Source organism: Anthonomus grandis, chromosome 4, assembly GCF_022605725.1.
Source record: "Anthonomus grandis grandis chromosome 4, icAntGran1.3, whole genome shotgun sequence".
In the NCBI taxonomy this organism is placed as follows: Eukaryota; Metazoa; Arthropoda; class Insecta; order Coleoptera; family Curculionidae; genus Anthonomus; species Anthonomus grandis.
Genome location: NC_065549.1, coordinates 30,108,795 through 30,129,882, shown reverse-complemented (window position 1 = coordinate 30,129,882; position 21,088 = coordinate 30,108,795). Strand labels below are relative to the sequence as shown.

General features: G+C 33.0%; 2 protein-coding genes across 3 annotated transcripts in view; one reads left to right on the top strand and one right to left on the bottom strand.

The window, feature by feature from the left end:
* Positions 1–17,483, top strand: part of LOC126735456 (armadillo-like helical domain-containing protein 3) — an 82,296-nt gene extending 64,813 nt beyond the window's left edge. Inside the window, exon 8 of one of the 2 annotated variants that reach the window (XM_050439449.1) lies at positions 12,817–17,483. In XM_050439449.1, coding sequence (XP_050295406.1) covers positions 12,817–12,835 — 19 coding nt within the window. In that variant the 3' untranslated portion in view covers positions 12,836–17,483. Of the gene's footprint in view, positions 1–1,459 lie in introns of both variants that reach the window. The other variant, XM_050439448.1, reaches the window with a different exon arrangement.
* LOC126735455 (MMS19 nucleotide excision repair protein homolog) overlaps positions 17,453–21,088 on the bottom strand; it is a 41,889-nt gene continuing 38,253 nt past the window's right edge. Inside the window, exons 11-12 of the mRNA XM_050439446.1 lie at positions 18,506–18,676; positions 17,453–18,177 (exon numbers count right to left, since the gene is read on the bottom strand). Coding sequence (XP_050295403.1) covers positions 17,989–18,177; positions 18,506–18,676 — 360 coding nt within the window. The 3' untranslated portion in view covers positions 17,453–17,988. The remainder of the gene's footprint in view (positions 18,178–18,505; positions 18,677–21,088) is intronic.

Sequence of the window (21,088 nt, the reverse complement as noted above, 5' to 3'; positions counted from 1 at the left end):
TAAGACCCATCAAAAGTTGGAATATTAATTAATGGTAATTTAACACTATTTGAAAGATTTTCCGTAACCACATTGCGAACCGCGTTGTTCACATTTAAACTTGCCCCAGAATTCATGTTTGAGGGTGCCTCAGATACACTGGAAATATCGCTTTTATTATCTCCGTCCTTACGAGATTTTAATATCTTTTTTGCCCTACTCACCGCTTTAAAATAATCATTTTCAAAAGCATCCCTTTCACTAAGCCTCAATTCAAAATCTTCTTCATTAGAATTTAATTCTATCTCAGTTTGATAACCCTCAAACTCCCCAAAGATTTCCTCAATTTTGTTACATCTAGTTTCTAACTCTATAAAAAGAGTTTCATCTAAAAGCTCATTTTCCCCCAAATTAGAAACTTTATCCTCAATTTCTGCCAAATATTTTCTGAAAAGAGTGATTCGCCCCTTCACAGCCTCTCGCTTTTTAATTAACAATTTAAGCTCTTCCTCCATTGTACAATTCTATATAAAAGCCCTGTATCCTAATACGTAACGCAAACACAAATATGCACCAAAATTTATAGTAATATAGAGGCCACAAAATTCTTAACCTATGTTACCTGTTCTTTACTATTTTTCACCAAACCTTACTCGACACACTCCACACTACGAAGCGATGTCCAAAAAAGTCCACTTTTTTAAGCCACTTGCCGCTTAAGAGCCCACACAATAAGGAATAAGGCCACCAGCGCCAGCTACCAACACCTCCTGGGTCCCCACAAATAAACCCTTCAAATAGCGTACAGCTCTTCACAGCGCGTTTAGCATCCACAGCAAAACGCTTAATAAGCCAGCTATTTGTAACTTGCCTCTCACAATAGACAAATTCCCAAATTAACAAAATTCCAAGTCCGGGCCTGACTATTTACGATTGGAAAGTCCACACTGGAATTCACACAACAAATTCACTTTCCAATCCCCAAGTTGTGTTTACCAATTAATACCGTTTTATCCAAGAACCAATCGTGCAACACCATGCACGAACACACTAAAAGTTCACATGGAAGGACCCAAAAATAAAAAATCCGAGCTCGAAGACCAAAAATGTTTGAAATAAAAGCGACTCAAATTTATCTTAATCGGATTTTTATTTCGTTAAAAACACAGACTGTACATCACTGGTTCAATTAACATTTATCACGGTATTAAAACACATAAAATGGTAAATTCTGCCGATATAAAATATCGTTACAATCCACGACGGCCACGGACTTAAACTTATGTCATCGTAACGAATACTAATCGACAACCAAAACTTAACTAAATTACCAAATACGTACAAAATATTATTTTTCAAGCCGGGAAGAAGATACTCGGAAAACCGTCTGGCTCTTTTCGCAAGAAGAAGGAGTTTTCGTACGGTCAAAAATGTATTAAACTTTAATATTATTTAAAGTAGCGAATTTTCTTAACAACAGGTTAAACTCTAAAAATATCGAGTGTCTTTTCACGCTGCTGTTCGTCTCTCTGTTCAACGACGGCTCCTCCGACGATGCGGCGGCTCCTCGCCACCTCCCCGATCTCATTTGACGACACTATTGCCGCTATTTACGTAAACACTTGTTATTTCTAATTCTTTTTCCAGATGGGTAGTTTTTCTTTTTAAAATTTTACTTCTTAAACCTGTTAGCCTCTAGATATTTCATAAATTTTCACATAGGGGAGACCGGGGACAATTGAAACAATTTCCAAATATTTATTTTTTTTTCTTAGAGAAAATCATATTTACGGCTAAAAAATTTTTTACAAGGACATTTATTAATTGTATATTTTAAATCAGGTTATTTTACTTATTATATAATGCCTGTAAGATATTAAAGGAAACATATAGCCTTGTATATTGTTTCAATTGTCCCGGAGACGGGGACAGTTTAAACACATACCAGGGACAGTTGAAACACCATTAAGAATAAACAAAATATTTATTTTAATACTGAAATAACATTCAATTTAGAAATACGAAGAAAAAAACATTGATACATATAATTTTTACACTTAAATAAAACCAAATTTTTTATTCAAAAGTTTTAAACAACATAATAATTATCCTAATGCTGAAATAAAGATAAATTAGCAAAGTAGAATATTTATTCTGACATGCAGTTATGACAGATATACAAATCTTCTTGACGAGTGCATTCTACATGTGACCATTGGTGGCCATCAATGCATTGCACCCATTTTTCCCCCGAACGGCTATTTCTATACGATTCCAAACATACTAGACAAAAACAGTCTTCATTGTCACTGCTGCTATCGTCCTGACTATTCTGTTGACGAGTTTTTTTGGACACTGGTGTTTTTGATGTGTTTTTTGGATCACCAACTTTTTTTTCACTTTCTTCTTTTTTTTTTGCTTCATATCCTTGTTGAATAGCATCTTGTTCTGGTGTGTCCGTATAAATGATGGATTTTCTACTTTTGCGTTTCCCTGTAGTTTTCCGAGGAAGAGCTTTTGGTAACGGCCTTATTAGCTCAGGTGAAAACACATCCAAAGAGAGGTTAGAGGCTGACTGGACACTTGTAGATGCAACTGGAGGCGGGGTGCTTGACGGCTCTAACGAAACAGTTCCGCTCGTTGACGCTCTTGGAGAGTTAGAATTTACTAATTTTGGAAAAGAATCAGTGCTGCTTAAATCTTTATTCTCTCTTGAACCTACTGCCTGGACTTCTTGAGGGATATTTATCTGCAAATTTTCGGGAGCAGGTCTGTCAGTTACATATGATGGAGCAAAATCTAAAGCCGTAAAAATATCTCGATTAAATGGCCATATACCAGTGCACTGGAATCCAGCAACAATATTAGATTGTGTTAAAACCATAGAGAGACTCTGTTTAACGATGCTGGGGATGTCATAAATTGTCATCGTTTTGCCTGGGTTGTTTCTCATCTAAGAATCGCAAGTTGAACTTACAGCTTTTTTAAATGGACCATAAATCGATCGATCCAAAGGTTGTAGTTTATGTGAACAGTGTGGGGGAAATGAGAGGACAACAATGCCGTTTTCTTTGCAAAAGGTATACTTAAATGAGATTGATGGTTATCTATTAAAAGCAAAACTTTATTTTCAATTCAACTGTTGGTATGTTTTTGAAAGTGTCTTAAGTATAGCAAGAATTCATCTTCTTGCATCCAACGAAATGATCCTGATATCTTAATCTTGGAAAGATAAAGATTGGTGGGATGCTATTTCTAATATGCATTTACCGCTATTGCCACTGTAACCAAAGTGCCACGTTCTCCTGATGTAAATGCCCCTACCTGTTTGCGTCCCTTTTCTGCTACGATTTTAGCAGGTTTTTGTACCGTCGTAACACCGGTTTCGTCTATATTATAAATGTCCTTCGCTTGGAATTTATATCTGTCTATTACCGTGGCAAGATTGTCAAAGAAAAGTTGTACATTTGTTGGGTTAAAACTGGTCGCTCTTGAAAGGCTTGTAGCCTGGGGACAACGGATTGATAGTTTAGGATTACGTTTCATAAACCCGGAAAACCAATCTTCTCCTGCCAATGAGTTTTTAGTCCATGTATTCGGCATATTCAATGAATATTTTACGGCTATTTGGTAGGCCAGTTTACGTATTTCTTTTGGCGATAGATCGTAAAATATTTAAAATGCCTTTATTATGTATTTAACAATGGATTTTTCCTGCTCAACGTTAAATACTCGTCGTACGCACCTATATCCCATTGTTATAGTTTCAGTGGACCCATGTTCAATAGATTCTTTCTTTTTCTTAATACATCTGCCTAATGTAACATGATTCAGTTCAAACAAATCTGCCGCAGACCTTACGGATGCTCCATTTTCAATAACCTCCCTATACGCATTTTCGTAAACCTAGTTGGATTTGGTACCTCTATTTGTTTTCCTGACCCTTTCACGTGGCATTCTATAACAAAATAATAGCCCTCGGAGAGTTTGTTACAATCAGTTAATCAGTTTACGCAAAAATAATACCAAAAGCCTTCTATAAATTATGTTTCAACCGTCCCCGTAAAATTATTTACATCTTGTTTCAATTGTCCTCTTCAGGTTTTTTTTGGCAAAATATTATTTTTCTTTAAACTCTTTAATTAAAACTAACAAGTTTAGGCTGCTAATCCTAAGCAAAAACATAAAAAAATTGATTAAAAACAAAAAAGTGGTGTACTTACACATAAATTTCTTGTTTCCACACTATTTAGATGAAATGTAAAAATTACTTTGTTGACATAAAATAAGAGAGCCGAGCGCAAACACACCCACTTTGCTCAACTGTTAGTTTCACACTGTCGAGCAGAAATGTGGAATTAGTCAAACTTTGTGAGGCTGCGTACACGAGTTTTTACCTTCGCGTCTAAAAAAAATGGCGACTATTTCAACTGTCTCCTGTTTCAATTGTCCCCAGTCTCCCCTATCATTAATTTTCATAGATAATGCATATAATGTAAAATTCAATATACATTATTGAAACCCACATTTTCCATACGCATGCCATTTACCAAAGACAATTTAACCGCTTAGAATAAAACTATATTTTATTGTGACTTAGCTCACCCATAATACGCTTGGCAACCGCACCATCCAGCGATATCGAAAAGCCGCTATTGCTGTTCCTCGTTTTTTTAATTTTGTTTGGTAGTCTGCAGGCCTGCGCGAAGTGAATATGCCAATGCCACAAAATTTTGAAATTATTACTCAAAAGTAGAGATATGATTTATACATTTTCCATGCAGATTTTGCGTACATGATCGTAAAATCAGCATGGACGAGTTTTATTATAATGTACTGACGTATATATAAAACACTGTCTATTTTTAATGCGCTGTTTATTATGGATGTAAAATAAATGTACATTTGTCACACACTATGTGATACATGGAATATACTAGAGTATGTACAGTGTATATCCTGTATATAACGGATATCTAAAGTATATCCAAGGGTTATATTCTATGTATCTATTACATGTATATTTATGGAATATACAAATACATTTGTAATATTCCAGGATATGTAATATATATCCTCTAGATATATGCACTCTATATCCACGAAACATGCTCCGGATATACCATATATGTACAATTTCTGGTGTATGCGTTAAAATCTAAATTGAGACGAACAGTGAAATATTCGGAATTAAATGTCATTTTATATTGCAAAATTCAAGTTAGATTTTTGGAATTTGAAAAATAAAGAACTATTTAATTATATTATTAATTTAATTTGATTAAAACTTCCATTTCAGAATTAACTAAAAGTGTACATAAGTTTTTTTTTAAATACATCGTGATATTACCTGGTTCAGCTTTAAACCCTTTTTAAAAAAATAAAAAAAAATTAAGGTCATATTCTCCATTTATTCACAACAAATTTAATTTACAAGGGATAAAACTAAAATATTCAAGAAGAGCTTGGCTGCTTACGCCTTGGTTCATTCTTGTGCATGTCATTCTGTCTCATTTTGTCTAAAAATAAAAATAAGTGTATTAATGTTTTGATTAATATTTTATGTGCAAAATTAATAAATTTTTAAATTGTTTTGAAAATAGAGAAATGAAATATGCACCTTTTTTGTTTCTTTTCCAAATGTATTCTCTCCTTTGCTCGGACTAACCATTTCTTTACATGTATTATAACATGCTTGCGTCGAATCTTTTGTGGATGGATTATTTCGCACAGTATCTAAATAAATGATAAGAAACTAATAGAACAAAAAAATATTTTCATTCCATTTAGCTTACTTAAAATTACAGTGGCAATTCTTAAATTTATAAATTTTAACTTGCCCTTTGCACCATCCCAACTAAATAAAGTTCCAAGTTCATTAGTGAACATCTTGTATATCAATCTTTTGACAATTTCAGATACGTCACTACCTCCCACACGACTGCCTAAAATATATAAAAAAGTCATTTAATATACATTTCATATAATTAAAGGTAATGGAAAAAAGATTCTTCCTCAGCAGCACATTTTCTAGTCTGTTAGGTTTTTCCATATCCAATGGAAATAAATTACTAAACTCTTCATATAGCATTTCTTCATTTTCTGGTATATTTGAGGTATTTTTTAAATTCTGTATTGTGGTCTCTAAATCATTAACTTGTATATTTACCATATTGAGTTTTCTTAGCACTTACACTCTAAATTCTAACAAATATTTATATATATTAGATATGCAAATAAGTGCTTTTATAATGTCTTGCCTAATGAATGAGTCTGCATTTTCTGTTACAATTCAAATATTTGCACCATTTTTTCTCCAGCTGGTTGCATCATTTCTGTTTGCTTATGTCCGTTCTCAAGTAAATTCTGTTGCAGCAATAATTTTCTCAAAATAAATCATTAAGTAATCTTGATATGTATAGCAAAAATTACTTTTGCCTCTTGCGTACAGCGTACATGTCTTCTTTTCTTTTGTGATAAATATCTTGTTCTTGCTCAGAAAGTCGTTGAGAATCTTGGAGTAAAAAAGTAATGGCTTTTTTTAAGGGAGAAAGGGATATGCATCTCTTTGGCATATTAAGGTGTCTGGAACTTTTACTTGCATTCGTGGAAGTATAATCTTCATAATTCGCAAAATCTACGAGGGTTGTCTTTTAAGTTTTGCATATGCAGCTGGAATAAAACAAAAAATAACTTTTAACGACTTTATTGTTTTTCAAAGTATTCTCCACGAAATTTAATGCACTTTTGCATGCGCTCAAACCAGTTGTCAAAGCTGTTATTCCACTCGTTTGTGGGTACTGTCAAAATTGCATTTTTAAAGGCGTTAACTGCTTCCTCTGGCGTCTGAAACCTCTGACCACGCAGTTCATTCTTGATTTTTGGAAAAGTATAGAAATCGTTGGGACTTAGGTCGGGACTGTACGGAGGATGATCCAGTAATTCGACGTTTTGATAAGTTAAAAATTCAATAGTTTTCCGGGCTGTGTGCGAACTTGCATTGTCTTGGTGGAGGATGATTCGTCGTTGTGGGTTCGCTTTTCGAAGCTCAGCGATGACTTTCGGCAAATGGTAATGTACCAATCGGCAGTAACAGTTCGTTGATTCTCCAGAGGAATTGTTGCAACATGACCTGCTTTTGAGACAAATGTTGCAACCATCTTTTTGGATACACTTCGAGAACGAATGACTTTTGTTGGCTTTTCTTCATCTTGAAATACCCATACAGAGGACTGACGTTTATTTTCAGGTTCATATGAGTAAATCCATGATTCATCACTACTGACAATGCTGTACACATTTTTAGAGTTTCCTGCCTCAAAGCGGTCTAGAGTTGTTTGACACCACATCACCCTAGCTTCTTTCTGTTCTTCAGTTAACAGATGCGGTATCCAGCGGGAAACTAATTTTCTTACCCGTAATTCTTCATGCAAAATTTTTTGAATTGAGGTCTTTGAAATCGCCAATGAAGCCTCAATCTCACGATATGTCACATGTCGATCTTCCGTGATAAGCATACGCACAGCATCGATGTTTTCTTGGGTGACAGCCGTTTTTGGTGCACCTGACCTTGGATCGTCGCTAAGACTAACCCGTCCACGCTTGAATTCTGCATACCAACGAGAAACTGTCGACTGATGTGGTGCTTCATTACCGAAAACAGAAATCAACTCAGCACAGCATTCTTGTTGAGATAATTGCCTTCGAAAATTGTAAAAAATGATGGCCCGAAAATGTTCTCTGTTTAAGTCCATGGTATGCGCAATTTGCTACCTTTAAAAATTCACTGTAGCTGTAAAACTATATGTATCGCACTGACGTTTTGAATTTAAGAAAAGTAAAGTTTGAGGTTAAGTTTGACTAATGACATTTGATTAGTGACGCCCTCTATGTTTCTATATGCAAAACTTAAAAGACATCCCTCGTAAAAGATAAAACATAAACACGTTTTAAAAGAATAATAATTTATTGGATATACCACTTGTTTGCAAATGTTTCGAAAAACTAGGAAATGATAAAGAGTTAACTGAACCACTACTCTCATCCGCATCAGATGAACTTGTATTATGAATTTTGTGAGATGGTTTTCTTTTTCGTTTTCCCTTATCTTCATTATCATCTGTTGTAGTAAGCTTATCTCTACTTTTTGCTTTTTTAAGCTTAGCCATCGCTTGCATTCTTAATTAAAAAAATATATTTTGTAGAATAATGGTAGAAGATTTCATACTTTCCTTACTATATTTTCCTAGAATCTCATCCTTAAAGGGTTTCCAGTCTTCTTCTGGGATAACTTTATCTTTGATCAGCTTTTTGATAGTGGGCTCTTTTTACTGTTAAAGGAGGCCAAAAACACTCAGATGACTTGTCTATATACCAGCTTGATGGCACAGCGGATCCACTACTTTCTTTAGTGAATGCAACTACGTACCACATTTTCAATGCTTCACAACCATAAAATTGTATACAATTTGTTACTTCAATATAATTGTAATATCATTTAAAGATACAAAAATACTAATGTACAGGATGTTCCAATAAGACCTAAAGAGGACCTATAATTTTGTAGTTTTTCACATAAAAAGTGCCATCGAATGGATATTATTTTCTTTTAAAAAATAGAAAAGTAAAATAAAAAAATGAAGAAAGTAACAAATTTACTATTCAGACATTGTTAGACCGGCCAGTACATTTACCAAATATAATGTATAGATGCAATAATGGAAAACACACAAGCTTTCTTTCAAATGGTAAGACAACAACTTTCTTATACTGCTAACTTCCCATGATTTCAATTCAATACATTTTTTGCATATCATGAAAACATTGACAAATGACGATGAGCATGGTTTAGAAAAAAGATCATTATTGCTTTCATACAAGAAACCAATACAATTACATTGCCATTTGAATTTGTGGCAAAATTTTTAACTTCCACTATCGTTTTATCATTTAACTATCTGCTAATTTATTAGCATTAATTAAAAAGTCCCTTTCTATGTATTTTTTAAATTGTGGTCTTGTTAAACCAGGCAATAGTGGGCCATTACTATGTTCTAGAGAAAAATGCACAGTAAAAGGTTTATTGGACTAATGAAATTATATCCTCAGATATTCTTTTGTTTTATAGGCTGTGATTTGCGTTTATTTTTTTAATTTGTTGCATGTAGTTTTCAAACAAAAAATAGCTAAAATATCAAGACTTCCAAAACGATTCACACAGTCCCCTATATGTAAAAGACTATGTACATTTAATGATACAAAACATAAACCTTATACCTTTCTACAGTTCATAATAAAATGTTCTTGCAACGATATGGCAAATCCAACCAAACTTTCATTTACTGAAAATTCTTTACTTGCTAAAATTAAAGTAGCTGTTGATAGCATTAAAAATAGATGATATATCTTTTTAGAAACAACATTTTTTAGGACAATTGGTCCTGTATATTGTAATAATAAAAGAAACTCAGTAGCTTTGTATCTTTTTATTTCATTAATATCTCGGGTTTTTCTTCGTGAGAATTCAAATGGAATCCTTTTTTGGCAGAACATTCTTTTTGTGACTCCTAAAAGAATGCAATGCATATAGTCAAGGGGTATATCTTCAATCATATCAAATTTAGTAGTATATTTTGTAAAATGGTATTGCCTGTGTGATGCTCTTCTTGAGTTTTATTTCTAAAATTAACATCATTTCTCTTAGCACAGTTCAATTCATCAAAACAATACAATACCCTCATGAATGGTCCCTTCTGTGCAACATTTGGTGCATGAGAAAAATACACTGTGGCCCTTAAGGGCTAAAATATATGACTTAGCTGGCGTGTCACAAATTATCATTTTTACTTTAAATGGAATAATAAAATTTCCTATTTTAATTCCATTATTTACTGGATTAGTACATCCTGAAACAAAATCAAAAATCAATTTATTTGCAGGAAGTTTGTTTGGGCCTTGAAAGAGGGCTACCACAAAAACTTCCTTATTAAGCACTTCAATTGATTTTATTAAGCACAATATGGGCCAAAACGAATTTCCAGTACTTTTATGAACGGGTAACCCATCCACATTTACTGCAATTTCAATATTGTTAATTAGTTCTGGGCTCAGGGTAAATTTAGCAAATAAAATGTTAATAGAATTCTGAATCCCAAAATAAAAATAATTTCCTGAGCCAAATAATTTGCAGTCAGTGTTTTTTGGTGTTCTAAGAAGGGTACGAGGATCAACTGGAAGGTTTTTGAGCTCTTTATCTGAACATGTTTGAAGAATCCTTAATAATTTTCTTAAATTCTCTTCAGTTGCCCATTGACCCAATTGAGATTCGAAACTTTCTTTAAAATTAAAGATGGATACATTGCTAACTAGCAGTCCGCCTTCTATTTCTGGCTCCTTTATGACTGAATATGAATGTAAATTGTCATTAGGTTCATCATTTTCACAGTCTGAATTGCTTGAAAAGTTACGTAGAGTTACTGCCATATTTTTTGTTAAGGGAGGGGAGGTTCGAGTTACATAATTTTGGGAATGCAAGGATAAAATTTGTGTGTGTGTTCCAATGAATTGTCTAAAAATAACAATTTTCCACATCTTTGGCTACCTTACGGTAACAATTTCGTTTAAATAAGTTTTTAGCATAAATTTTTTAAAATTTTATAGTAAAACTAGGTACTACGTTAATGATCAGTGTATGAGGTACCTGCAAAGAAAAATAATCCACATCAGGGTTAAAGGCATTAATTCATAATCATTTATTCACAATAATATTATGATGTTCCCTAGAGTTACCAAAGTGATGCGCGGATAACAACTAAGATTGTACAGCAGGATAGTTCTTGGCTCTTCACTACCGATGTTAAAATAAATAATTCACTATCACATTCACAGGGTCTCCTTTTCTTTTTGTTTGTGACTTGTGTAAAATATGATAATCTCTAGTCACAGAAAAAGAAGTTTCTTAAAAAGTTATAATGTGTCAAAATCTTTTCGTAAAATAAAGATACATTCTTATTCAATATACAGTTTATCAAGAGAGGCTTAGGCATAATTATGCATAATTATTTTAAGTAATTAATATAACAATGATAAAAGTTACTTAGATTTTAAACAATAATAACTAATAACCATTTACAAGATAATCAACACTCATGGCACCAAAAGACTAATAATAAATAATTAATTGTGACAACAACAACAAATATTACAAAAAAAGTAAAGTTGTCTTACCTTGGATGCTTCCAATTTGATTCTCAAATATTTTGTTACTTTTATTTGATTAAAAATCTAAAAACGCAGGTTACAAGAACTATATTACTTGCTTGTTTGTTTTATGGCACTGCAGGGCACAGAAAAGACAGTTTTATATCTTTTATTCTGTGCTGTAGCGAGGCAAGTACGATTTGGAAATTACAAGTACGATATAGTCTGCATTATTTTCATCAGCATTTGTTTCCTATAAACTTATTTCAAACTCCAAATGACACCCTGGTCCATGGGCTGTAGAACTGATGTTACATTTGGTGGTAAAGAAACTAACTTGATACAATGGAGTCTAATTTCAGGATGAGCCGGGTAATTATCCACTAGCAATAAAATTTTTCGATTTTCTTTGAAGAGCTCTCTGTCCCACTTTTTTTAAATAATCTTCAAAAATCAGTGAGGTCATCCAACCTTTCTTATTCCAAGAATAGTCCACAGGAAGAGTTTTAACGTTTTTAAAACACCGGGGATTTTGAAGTTTTCCTGAAACAACAGAGAATGTATTCGTAACACTTAAACCACAGTATGTATTAAACAACAAAATAAATCTAAAAATTCTAATCGAATTTAAAATTTTAAATTACATTTATAAACTCTTAAACTTAACTATAATGAGTAATTTTCGTTTCTCGGTTCCAGAAGCATTAGAGCAAACCATTGCTGTGATACGTTCTTTTGACATCTTTCCCCCACTACATGTTTCACCTTTTAACTTGTGAGTTTTATGGGGCAACATGTTATAAAAAATCCCAGTTTCGTCGGCATTAAATATGTCATTCTCTGTATAGTCATTACTTATCAGACGCCAAACACGAGCCAACCAGTCATCTGTAATATTTCTATCTACTGAAGCCAACTCACCGCATATTTTTCCAAACACAATGTTATGCCTTTTTTTAAAGCGCTCAATCCATCCAGAGCCGCATGTGAACTTCCCGCCGATTAATTTTCCAAATTCTTCTGCCTTGACTTGTAACATTGGCCCACTTATTGGAAAATTGTTTGCCCTTTTTTGTTGAAACCACTTGAATAACATTTCGTAGACCTGAGGATGTAAAGACAAACGCATTTTTTTCTTCTTTTGGTCGTTAAGTTTCCAATCATTTTGAATTTTTTCGCGATTCTTCCAAATATTCGATACAGTGGATTTTCTTAACCCCCATTCTACACATTTATAAACACACATTCGCCTGAGAAGTTTCGTCTTCAATATCACTTATTATTACTAATTTTTCATGTAGCGTAAAAGCCCGTTTTACCTTTTTCTCCTCGAATAACACCCACAAAACAACTTCAAGCGCGAGCTCAAATAAAAAAATACAGAAAATATCGTTTCGGGGAATTCCTGGAAAACCTCCCAAATTATAGACACAGTTGACTAATTTTTAGTCCACTATAAGCAAGGTTCCATTATAAACGAGTACATCTTGTCCGAGGATTTTACATGTGTTTAAGCCGGGACTTTAAAATTCGTTCATTACATGCGAGTTTCCATTATAAGCGAGTTCATTATAAATGGATTATACTGTATATACTTAGAACATACACGATATCTTTTGCACATTTTGTACTTTATAGGTATATACAGTGGATATAGCATGCTATGTGGGGCAGCAATTTCAAATCCATCACTTAGGTAAGTTCGTTTAATCTTCTAATTATATTTCAGGTCTCGACTCGTAAATATAATATGTAGATGTTTAAAGCAAAATTCATCAATTTTTATATTATTAATAACATAATATATTATAATTTTTAATCCACTAACACCAAAGGTAACACAACCAAGAAGAAAAAAGTAAATACATAACAGAAATAAGCTAAAGATATAAAAGAAACATACCTAAATATAATAAACTCAAAGAAAAATATAACTATCCACATTAATGTATCTTATCTAAGCATGCATATTCAAACTTATAACGAAACTGATCTACTTTCCAAAATACTAGTTGCAAAATTATTCTTTATAATAGGTCTATGATAAAACTGGCCGAAAACTTGAGATTTCTCTGACCAGCCAGCTGAACGCCTAATCGCATCAATACTCACACCCCTGTAGGCTGCTGCTGATGTAGCAGCATGCCTAGTACTATGGGCCGTAAAAATATCTGTATCTATTCCACAACGTTTTAATATACATTTAACCCATTTAGATATAGATTGAGTAGAAGCGTTTTTATAAGGTTTCTTGAATGTAATAAGTAAATTATTCGCTTGGGATCCTCTCAATTGCTGTGTTCTTTCTAAATAAATATTAATAGTGTTTGCAACACAGAGTTGTCTGTTTGAAAAATATGACATTTTTACATTAGGCTGGACAACATTTTTCCCCGAAGTTTTTAATCTTTTAGGAATTTTAATTGTAACACCATCCGATGACTTATGTATATTGCAAACCTCAATATTCGCTATAGTTTGGACACGTTGACCCGTGGACAAAAGTAAAAGTATTACGAGTTAAAATGTTAAATCTTTTAAATTTATTTTTACACTATCCCATTTTTCAATTACATTTAAAACAATTGACGGATCCCAAATTGAATTATATTTTGGCTGACTGGGTCGTAAATTATAAATTCCTTTAAAAAATCTTTTGCAAATTGCAAACCTCAATATTCGCTATAGTTTGGACACGTTGACCCGTGGACAAAAGTAAAAGTATTATGAGTTAAAATGTTAAATCTTTTAAATTTATTTTTACACTATCCCATTTTTCAATTACATTTAAAACAATTGACGGATCCCAAATTGAATTATATTTTGGCTGACTGGGTCGTAAATTATAAATTCCTTTAAAAAATCTTTTGAGCAGAAAACCTCTTTGAAACTCCTCACCCGCTATTTGCCCCATAGCAGATCTGTAGGAATTTAATGTTCCATAGGAACAACCTTTATTAAAATAAATTGTTAAAAACTTTATAACATTAATCTGTGAAATTGAAAATAAATCTAATTTTTGTTCTACGCAGTAACTCCACCAAAGCTTAAGGGCACTATTATATTGTTTCAAAGTACAATCAGTCACAGACGCCATGCAAATATCTAAGGACTCGTTGGAGACCTGCCTTCTTAGGAGGGCTTGGCGGATAAGAGCCCTGCAACCAGGGTAATTTGGTTGCATAGTTCGTGAGGATTCCTATCAGAGAAACAAGAAATCAAATTTTCATTAGGTTGAAATAAAAATAATAATTAGCATTGTAAGTGCTATAAAAACGTAGAACTCTTTTAAGTCAATATTGTTCCATTTCTTAGCATTTTGTTGTTGTGCGAAAAGATTGGTTTCTTCAACAATAGCATTGGCTATTTCTTCAGAGAAAAAGTTCAGAAAATACTCCACCTCTCGGTTTTCGTTCAATAAGCTTTCGTTTTGGAGGCCACTAGGAGTGCTGTCAAACTGGTGAACGAATTCATTTGAATCACACTGTATAACAAAATCTTGTACATTTTGAAAAGTATCAGGGTGTCTAAATTGGTATCAGTGTTCTGTTCTGGGATACTCTGGTTTTCGAAATCATTCTCATCTTTCCGGAGCTGAAAATCGCCTCACTGTCACTCTCAGATTCAGGAACGTATTCACTTCCACTGTCTTTAAATTGTTCATCCTCGCTTGCACATAAGTCACTTGCACTCATCTCATCTAGAATATTATTCACTTCTGACTCAGTAAGTTCACAATATGGTTCATCATACTTCCTTTTTTGCCCTTTCAGAGCTCCTTGACGGACCCGCGTGGTCTTCAGAAGCCATTATAAATCAGACTGGCGCGTAACTCCAGTAACTCGGCGTAAATGACTCAAAATATCACACATTGGGTTGAAGTATCACCTGATTTTGCCACGTTGCCGGATGCGGTCAATAATCGGCAGCGCCGAAAATTTTCGGCAGTCGCCTATGTGACAAACGAAAACAAACGAAACGGTTCGGCAGTCGCTTGTACGCCAAGAAAAAACTTTCATCATCGCCCTGACCGAGTCGGCAGCCGTTCAGAAATTGATCTAACACCTGACGAATATATTCGGCACTCGCCTGTGTGCCAAAAAATCTAGTGACTAATATATCCGTCAGCCGTACTGAAAGAAGGTCAATCGTTGATATAAAACAATTTGGCTTTATAAGTCGAGCAACTGTTTTATGGTCCTCCAATTTAAAATGTTTATTTTTTACAAACATATTTAAAGATTTCAAATTTAAAATCAACCTCTTAGATCCATCACTTTTTGGCGTCAAGAAAATGTTGGAAATAAATTGACCCTTAGATTTAACCGTTTTAGTAATAGCACCAATCTTTAACAATTTTTTAATTGATTTTTAAATTTCAATTTTTTCACTCTGAGACCAAATTGGCTCTCTTGGTATAAAGTTCTGAAAAGGCTTATGTAAGAAAGGTATGGTCAAACCTGATACATAAGATAAAACAATTTTATCGGAAGTTATTTTCTTCCATTCAGTCAGAAACTGGCTTAACCTATCAGCTACTTTACTAACCCTTAACCGCGTTTGTTTGGAGATATTTGACGACTCTTCTCCTGCTGACGATGAAGGAAAAAAATCCTGTTGCGTCGACGGTCCGGTTGATTGTAGGTTGTTTGTAGGTTGTTCTCTGTTGATGGCGCGGGTTGGATTGTGGTTTGTGGAATGCCTGTCTGCCTCGAGTAAACCCGCTGTTGGCACGGAGCAGACCTCTCAAGTTTAAAGGCCTCAAAATCTTTCTAGAAGTCGATCTAGTTGGTTTTAGCTCTTCACTAGATCTTTGGAGAGTTTTTGAAGTTTTAATTTCTTCCTCCAAGTTGTCTCCAAACAACCAAGAGGAGATTTCAGACTTTTCCAATGTCTCTCTTAAATTTTTATTTAGATTAGAAAGAAGAAGCTGACGTCTATATTGAGACTGGTTGTAAAATAAGTCGGCCATAAGTCGACCAGCGTCACTTAGCTGTTTTATGATGGGCTTGTTGTCTTCCCTTCCATCCTTCAAAAGCAAGGAAAGGGCCAGTACTACCAGCCTACTGTCTATCTACCTACGAGTACTAAATTCATTAATAGCCGCAGACACTATTCTATTGATCTTTGGAGAAATAAAGGATTGACAATTTTTGGGTATGGGGTATTCACTGATAATGCTATTTCTATCTTCAGCATTCAAGCCCTTACCTAAAATGGCCTCCCATCTGTTCGCCAAATCCTTTTGAATACTAGAGCCCTCAACATTATTATTAGCAATATTAGGACCTAATAATCGAAAATTCACGACGATGCGGGGAGACAAAGAACGTAAAAATATAACACACGGCGTAGCCGACACACTGCAAAGGAATGATTGGGACGAGCGGGCAACGGGTAGGTACCGAGGTTTTTATCGATTTTTTGTGCTTTAAAGTGTGTGGCCTGCGCTTCCGCTGGGATACTACATATTTTATTTACGAGTCGAGACCTGAAATATAATAGAAAAGATTATTAAATTGTGAAGAGAATGTTTTTTTTCGTTCATCGGTGTTTTCCATAATGATTTTACAAAAATCCGTTAGTCGTCATCAATCGTCACGAAATATCTTCTTAATTTTAGAGAATTTAAAAGTTTCGTAAACATGTTTTTTCCCAAATTTTAGAAATTGAAATACGTAAAACCTGTCTCACACATCTGGTGAGTCGTGTTTAGTCCAATTCTATAAGGCACTACAAATCATCTAATCCAGCCATTCTTTCTGAACCTTGAGAGACCATTCCTGTTTATTGTGGCATTTCTTGCACTAATTGAGGCAGAAACATTTTTCGATCAAAGCTGACTGCAAATATTTCCCTACAGTCCGTGGATGTCCATGGATTACCATTTGATTATTTAATACGAGTATTATAAACAGCCCTGGCAGATTAAAATAACGCTTTTAGTGTCACCACTAGTGAGCAAATAATGCCGTAATAAAAATAATTTGTACCAGACCCTATAGAGTCAGAGTTTTTGGTATAAGCTAAATGTATTTTTGTATGCTTAAGCTTTTTGGGAAACTAAGTACAGTATTCACATCACGAATCTGTTAACAAAAATAAACTATAATAATACACTTCTGGTATATTAATCTATTTTCAGTAGCGTAATCACTGGATTTTTTTTGTAAACATGATACCAGAACCTTTAGAATATTTTTCACATATATTAAACAGTTTATTTTACTATATGTTAGTTTATACGTTAGTTATCATATAGTAAACCATAGTATAATGTGTAAATAAAATATTTTAATAATAAATTTTGTTTTATTTTTACATTGGATTGGGTGTATGTACAAAACAAGCAATACAGTGTAATTTTAAATGTTATACATAAGGTATTTAGCAGGAGTGTGCCTATAGCGATAAGGGTGGTAGACCGTAAAAAGGACTTCTTACAATATAACCTAAGCTATTAATCCCCTATAGCTTTAATTTGTTCAGCGTTAAAGTTGCAGCTGTTTTATTGCAGTATAACTATAAATAATTAAACAAAAAAATAATTAAGGTCTATTATTAAAAAAAACTAGTCATTTGGCACACCTGCCAAAAAGCCTGTTTAACATTACTGTTGAGTTAATTAAAGTTATAAAACATAATGCATCCATTCGTCTTTGAATTAAACCTTAGAATTTACTTTATTTGGCAAAATTGATGTAAGAGTAGCCTTAAAAACAATTTCTATTTTAAGTAATTATATTGGATAAAAGCCAAGACCAATTGCTTGTAAATGTACCCTTATAACAAATAACTGGTATTCCAATATTATTGGGGAGCGTCCAAGAAGAACCATAGACAGCGACATTCCATTGCTTCTCGTCTGACCAATCGTTTTTTGTCGTCTAAGCATTCAGACAGTTGTGATAGAACTCTTTCTTTAAAAGGTAAAAGTTGGTATATTTTGTATCGTAAGGTCATTTGTCCAAGGCACTTCAAAGCTGCTATTCTTACGTTCTGGAAAATTTAAGTACTAAATAAATTTAATTATAGCACATTTGGTTATACATTTTACTTAGTTTTTATTTGTATGTGTAATTATATATTTTTGTATGTATTATCTAAGATACATTAAAATCAATCTTTTATGTTTAAGAAAAAAAAAATATATCTATGTATGTACCTAACTGGTATCAAATTTCCTTTCAGTATAAAGAATATGTATAATTTTTGATCTTTGTTATTTTGGTCATTTAGAAAAAAATATTTTAGAATCACGAAAAAATTTCGCTGCAAGTTATGTGACTTTTCTGTTTTTTTTTTATATAGAAAATTGATTACTCACCATAGAAGCTTGAAAATTAGCTAAATTTAATATCCTAAACAGTATGTCTTCCAGATTATCTTCTATCACCTTTTCATTTTGTTGGACAAACTCACTTATTCGATTCAGAAGAATTTCTAAGATCTTTGGATTGGTGCACTTTTCTAAACATAAGATTAGCAATCGGAGAATCTGCAAAAAATACAAGATTACGTTTGATAATTTATATACCAGTAAATACATTAATATCTATATTTTCCGTTGTGCTAATTAATAAAGAATTAGTACTGTCGGAAAGAAATGGTTTGCAAATTTGATAATTACTGTAATTATCAGTTTCCCTTGTAAAATAAAATGGAAAAATATAATATATAATTAAGCATATAAATTATTCAAGGTAAAGAGGACGAGAAAATGTATTTCTATAAATGCTTATCCTTAAATATTAGAATTCCGTTGCGAGTTGTTGAATTATCGGCAGCTAACGTGCGAATAAAACTAATTTTGTATTCTATTGGAAACCACCTGTTAAATTTAAGAACTAAATCATTTAAATACATTTTTTAAGATAAATAATGTTATTATTGATACTGCATTATTATTAACAATTTAAGTTAGAGCACAGAAAAAATTAATCAGACTTAAACAGATAAAAAATAGCAGGATTAATTAAAGTCTGAATATTCTGAAAGACTGAATATTAGTGAAAACTGAAAACTAAATAATAGTGAACTATAATAAATCGGACTATCGTGTGCGAAAATGGCAAAGCTGGTGGACTGATAAGTTCTTAGAAAACTAAAAGGCTATAATATATATTTATAGAACTAGCATTGTTGTGGGGGACAGTTTATTTGCTCGCGACATCTCTTTGCATTGCATCAGAGATGTTTATGTAGATGTCAATGTTTATGTAGAAATGACAAAAAAGACTTCATAATATCATTAAATCACTTATTTTCACAGGCACAAAACAATACTACTGTTCTTCTTTATTAAAATATGAAGCCTTTTCTTTAATAAAATACGATAAGATACTCTATAAAGAAGTCAATAGCTTTGTTTTGGTTCCGATTTTGGGATGATTCTAGAACTGCGCAGAACTCGTTGCGTTGTAAAGTAAAATCCGGAATCGCTCCCGTTTCAATTCTGCATGGTATGGAACCCGAACGCTTGACGCACTGACAGTAAACAGCTGATTCTGATTGTTTATTTACTAAACACAACTTGTTTTAAAATTTTGAATATTGCTATTGCTTTGGTTTTGGACCTTTATATTTTTTAAACATTAGGACTGGAATAAAAATGTCAATAGAAAAAAATCAATAGATAATTCTTAGGTTAAGTGAGATCTATCCACAAGAAAAACAATAAACATTAACAAAGCATAAAAAATAACTTATTTACTTCTTCTTCTTCCTCTTCTTCTCAAATTTGGTGAAGTCGAGTAAAATTGTAAGGATATATTTTTTGCGCATGTGCGAACTGCCTGATTCTGAATTGATCTCTACTCTCGAGCAGGGATTTTTGGACGAATCTAGGACAATTCTGAACCGGTCCAAAAAAAAAACCAAAACACCAAACTTTCAATTCGGAATCAATTCTAATTTAGCCAAAACGCATAAAACAATCTGCGCATGTGCAAAACAATTCTAGGACGATTCTAATTGGAACCAAAACAAAGCTAATATTCAAAGTTAAATGAATGCAGATAATGTAAATTGGAGAAAAAGACAACATCGCAACGCCGCTTGATCGTATTGTTGATTCCACCGATACAATCTTTTACCAGTGAAGTCGTCAAAAACTATTTACATGATAAATATTTATAAATAATAATAGATTATGCTTTATAATAGATATACTTTATAAACAATATTACTGTTTACTAACTCTTTATACGTTTTTTAACGTACTTCATTAGAGTAAAGTTGACTATCTAAAAAAAGCATTTTTATGGAAATTAAATGTTTAATAAGTTTTTATTATTCTACGCTTATGATGCCAGTATCGGTATTTACTTGTGAAAAGATCGGCTTGAATCGCCTTTTTCTATGGTGCGCCACAAACGGCACAAGTTTTTACCATCGTAACAGTTCACAAAAACACTAAAATGAAACCTTTTTCCACCAAAAACTAAAGAAAAAACGCAGAACTTCACAAATGCCGAATGTAAACACAAAAACCGATTCCAAGCGATCTATCGGTTTTAACCGCGGTTAAGCCCTTGGTTCACCTTGAATAGTCCCTTTATAACATAACCAATCGTGTCCGCTTGGACGTGTTTGGTTGAAGTAACTTCGTAATTTGTCAGCTGTCACTATCATAATTTTGTTTATTTTTAAATACTACCCCAGACGCCAGTAATATTATGTAATTAGTTCTTAAACATAAATATCAAAAAAGAAAACTTATTAGCCATAATAAATTTTGTGTCATTTTTAAAAAGGAAATAATTTGTTGTTTGTTTTTATTTTTTCCCGCACTTATTTCAATATCTTTGACATTTGACGTTTAGAAAACAGCTCCAGACGTGGGTAATTACTGTTCCAAATTGATGACGTATTTAAAGAGCTAATTGGTGACGTCACGTATTGTCCCTGT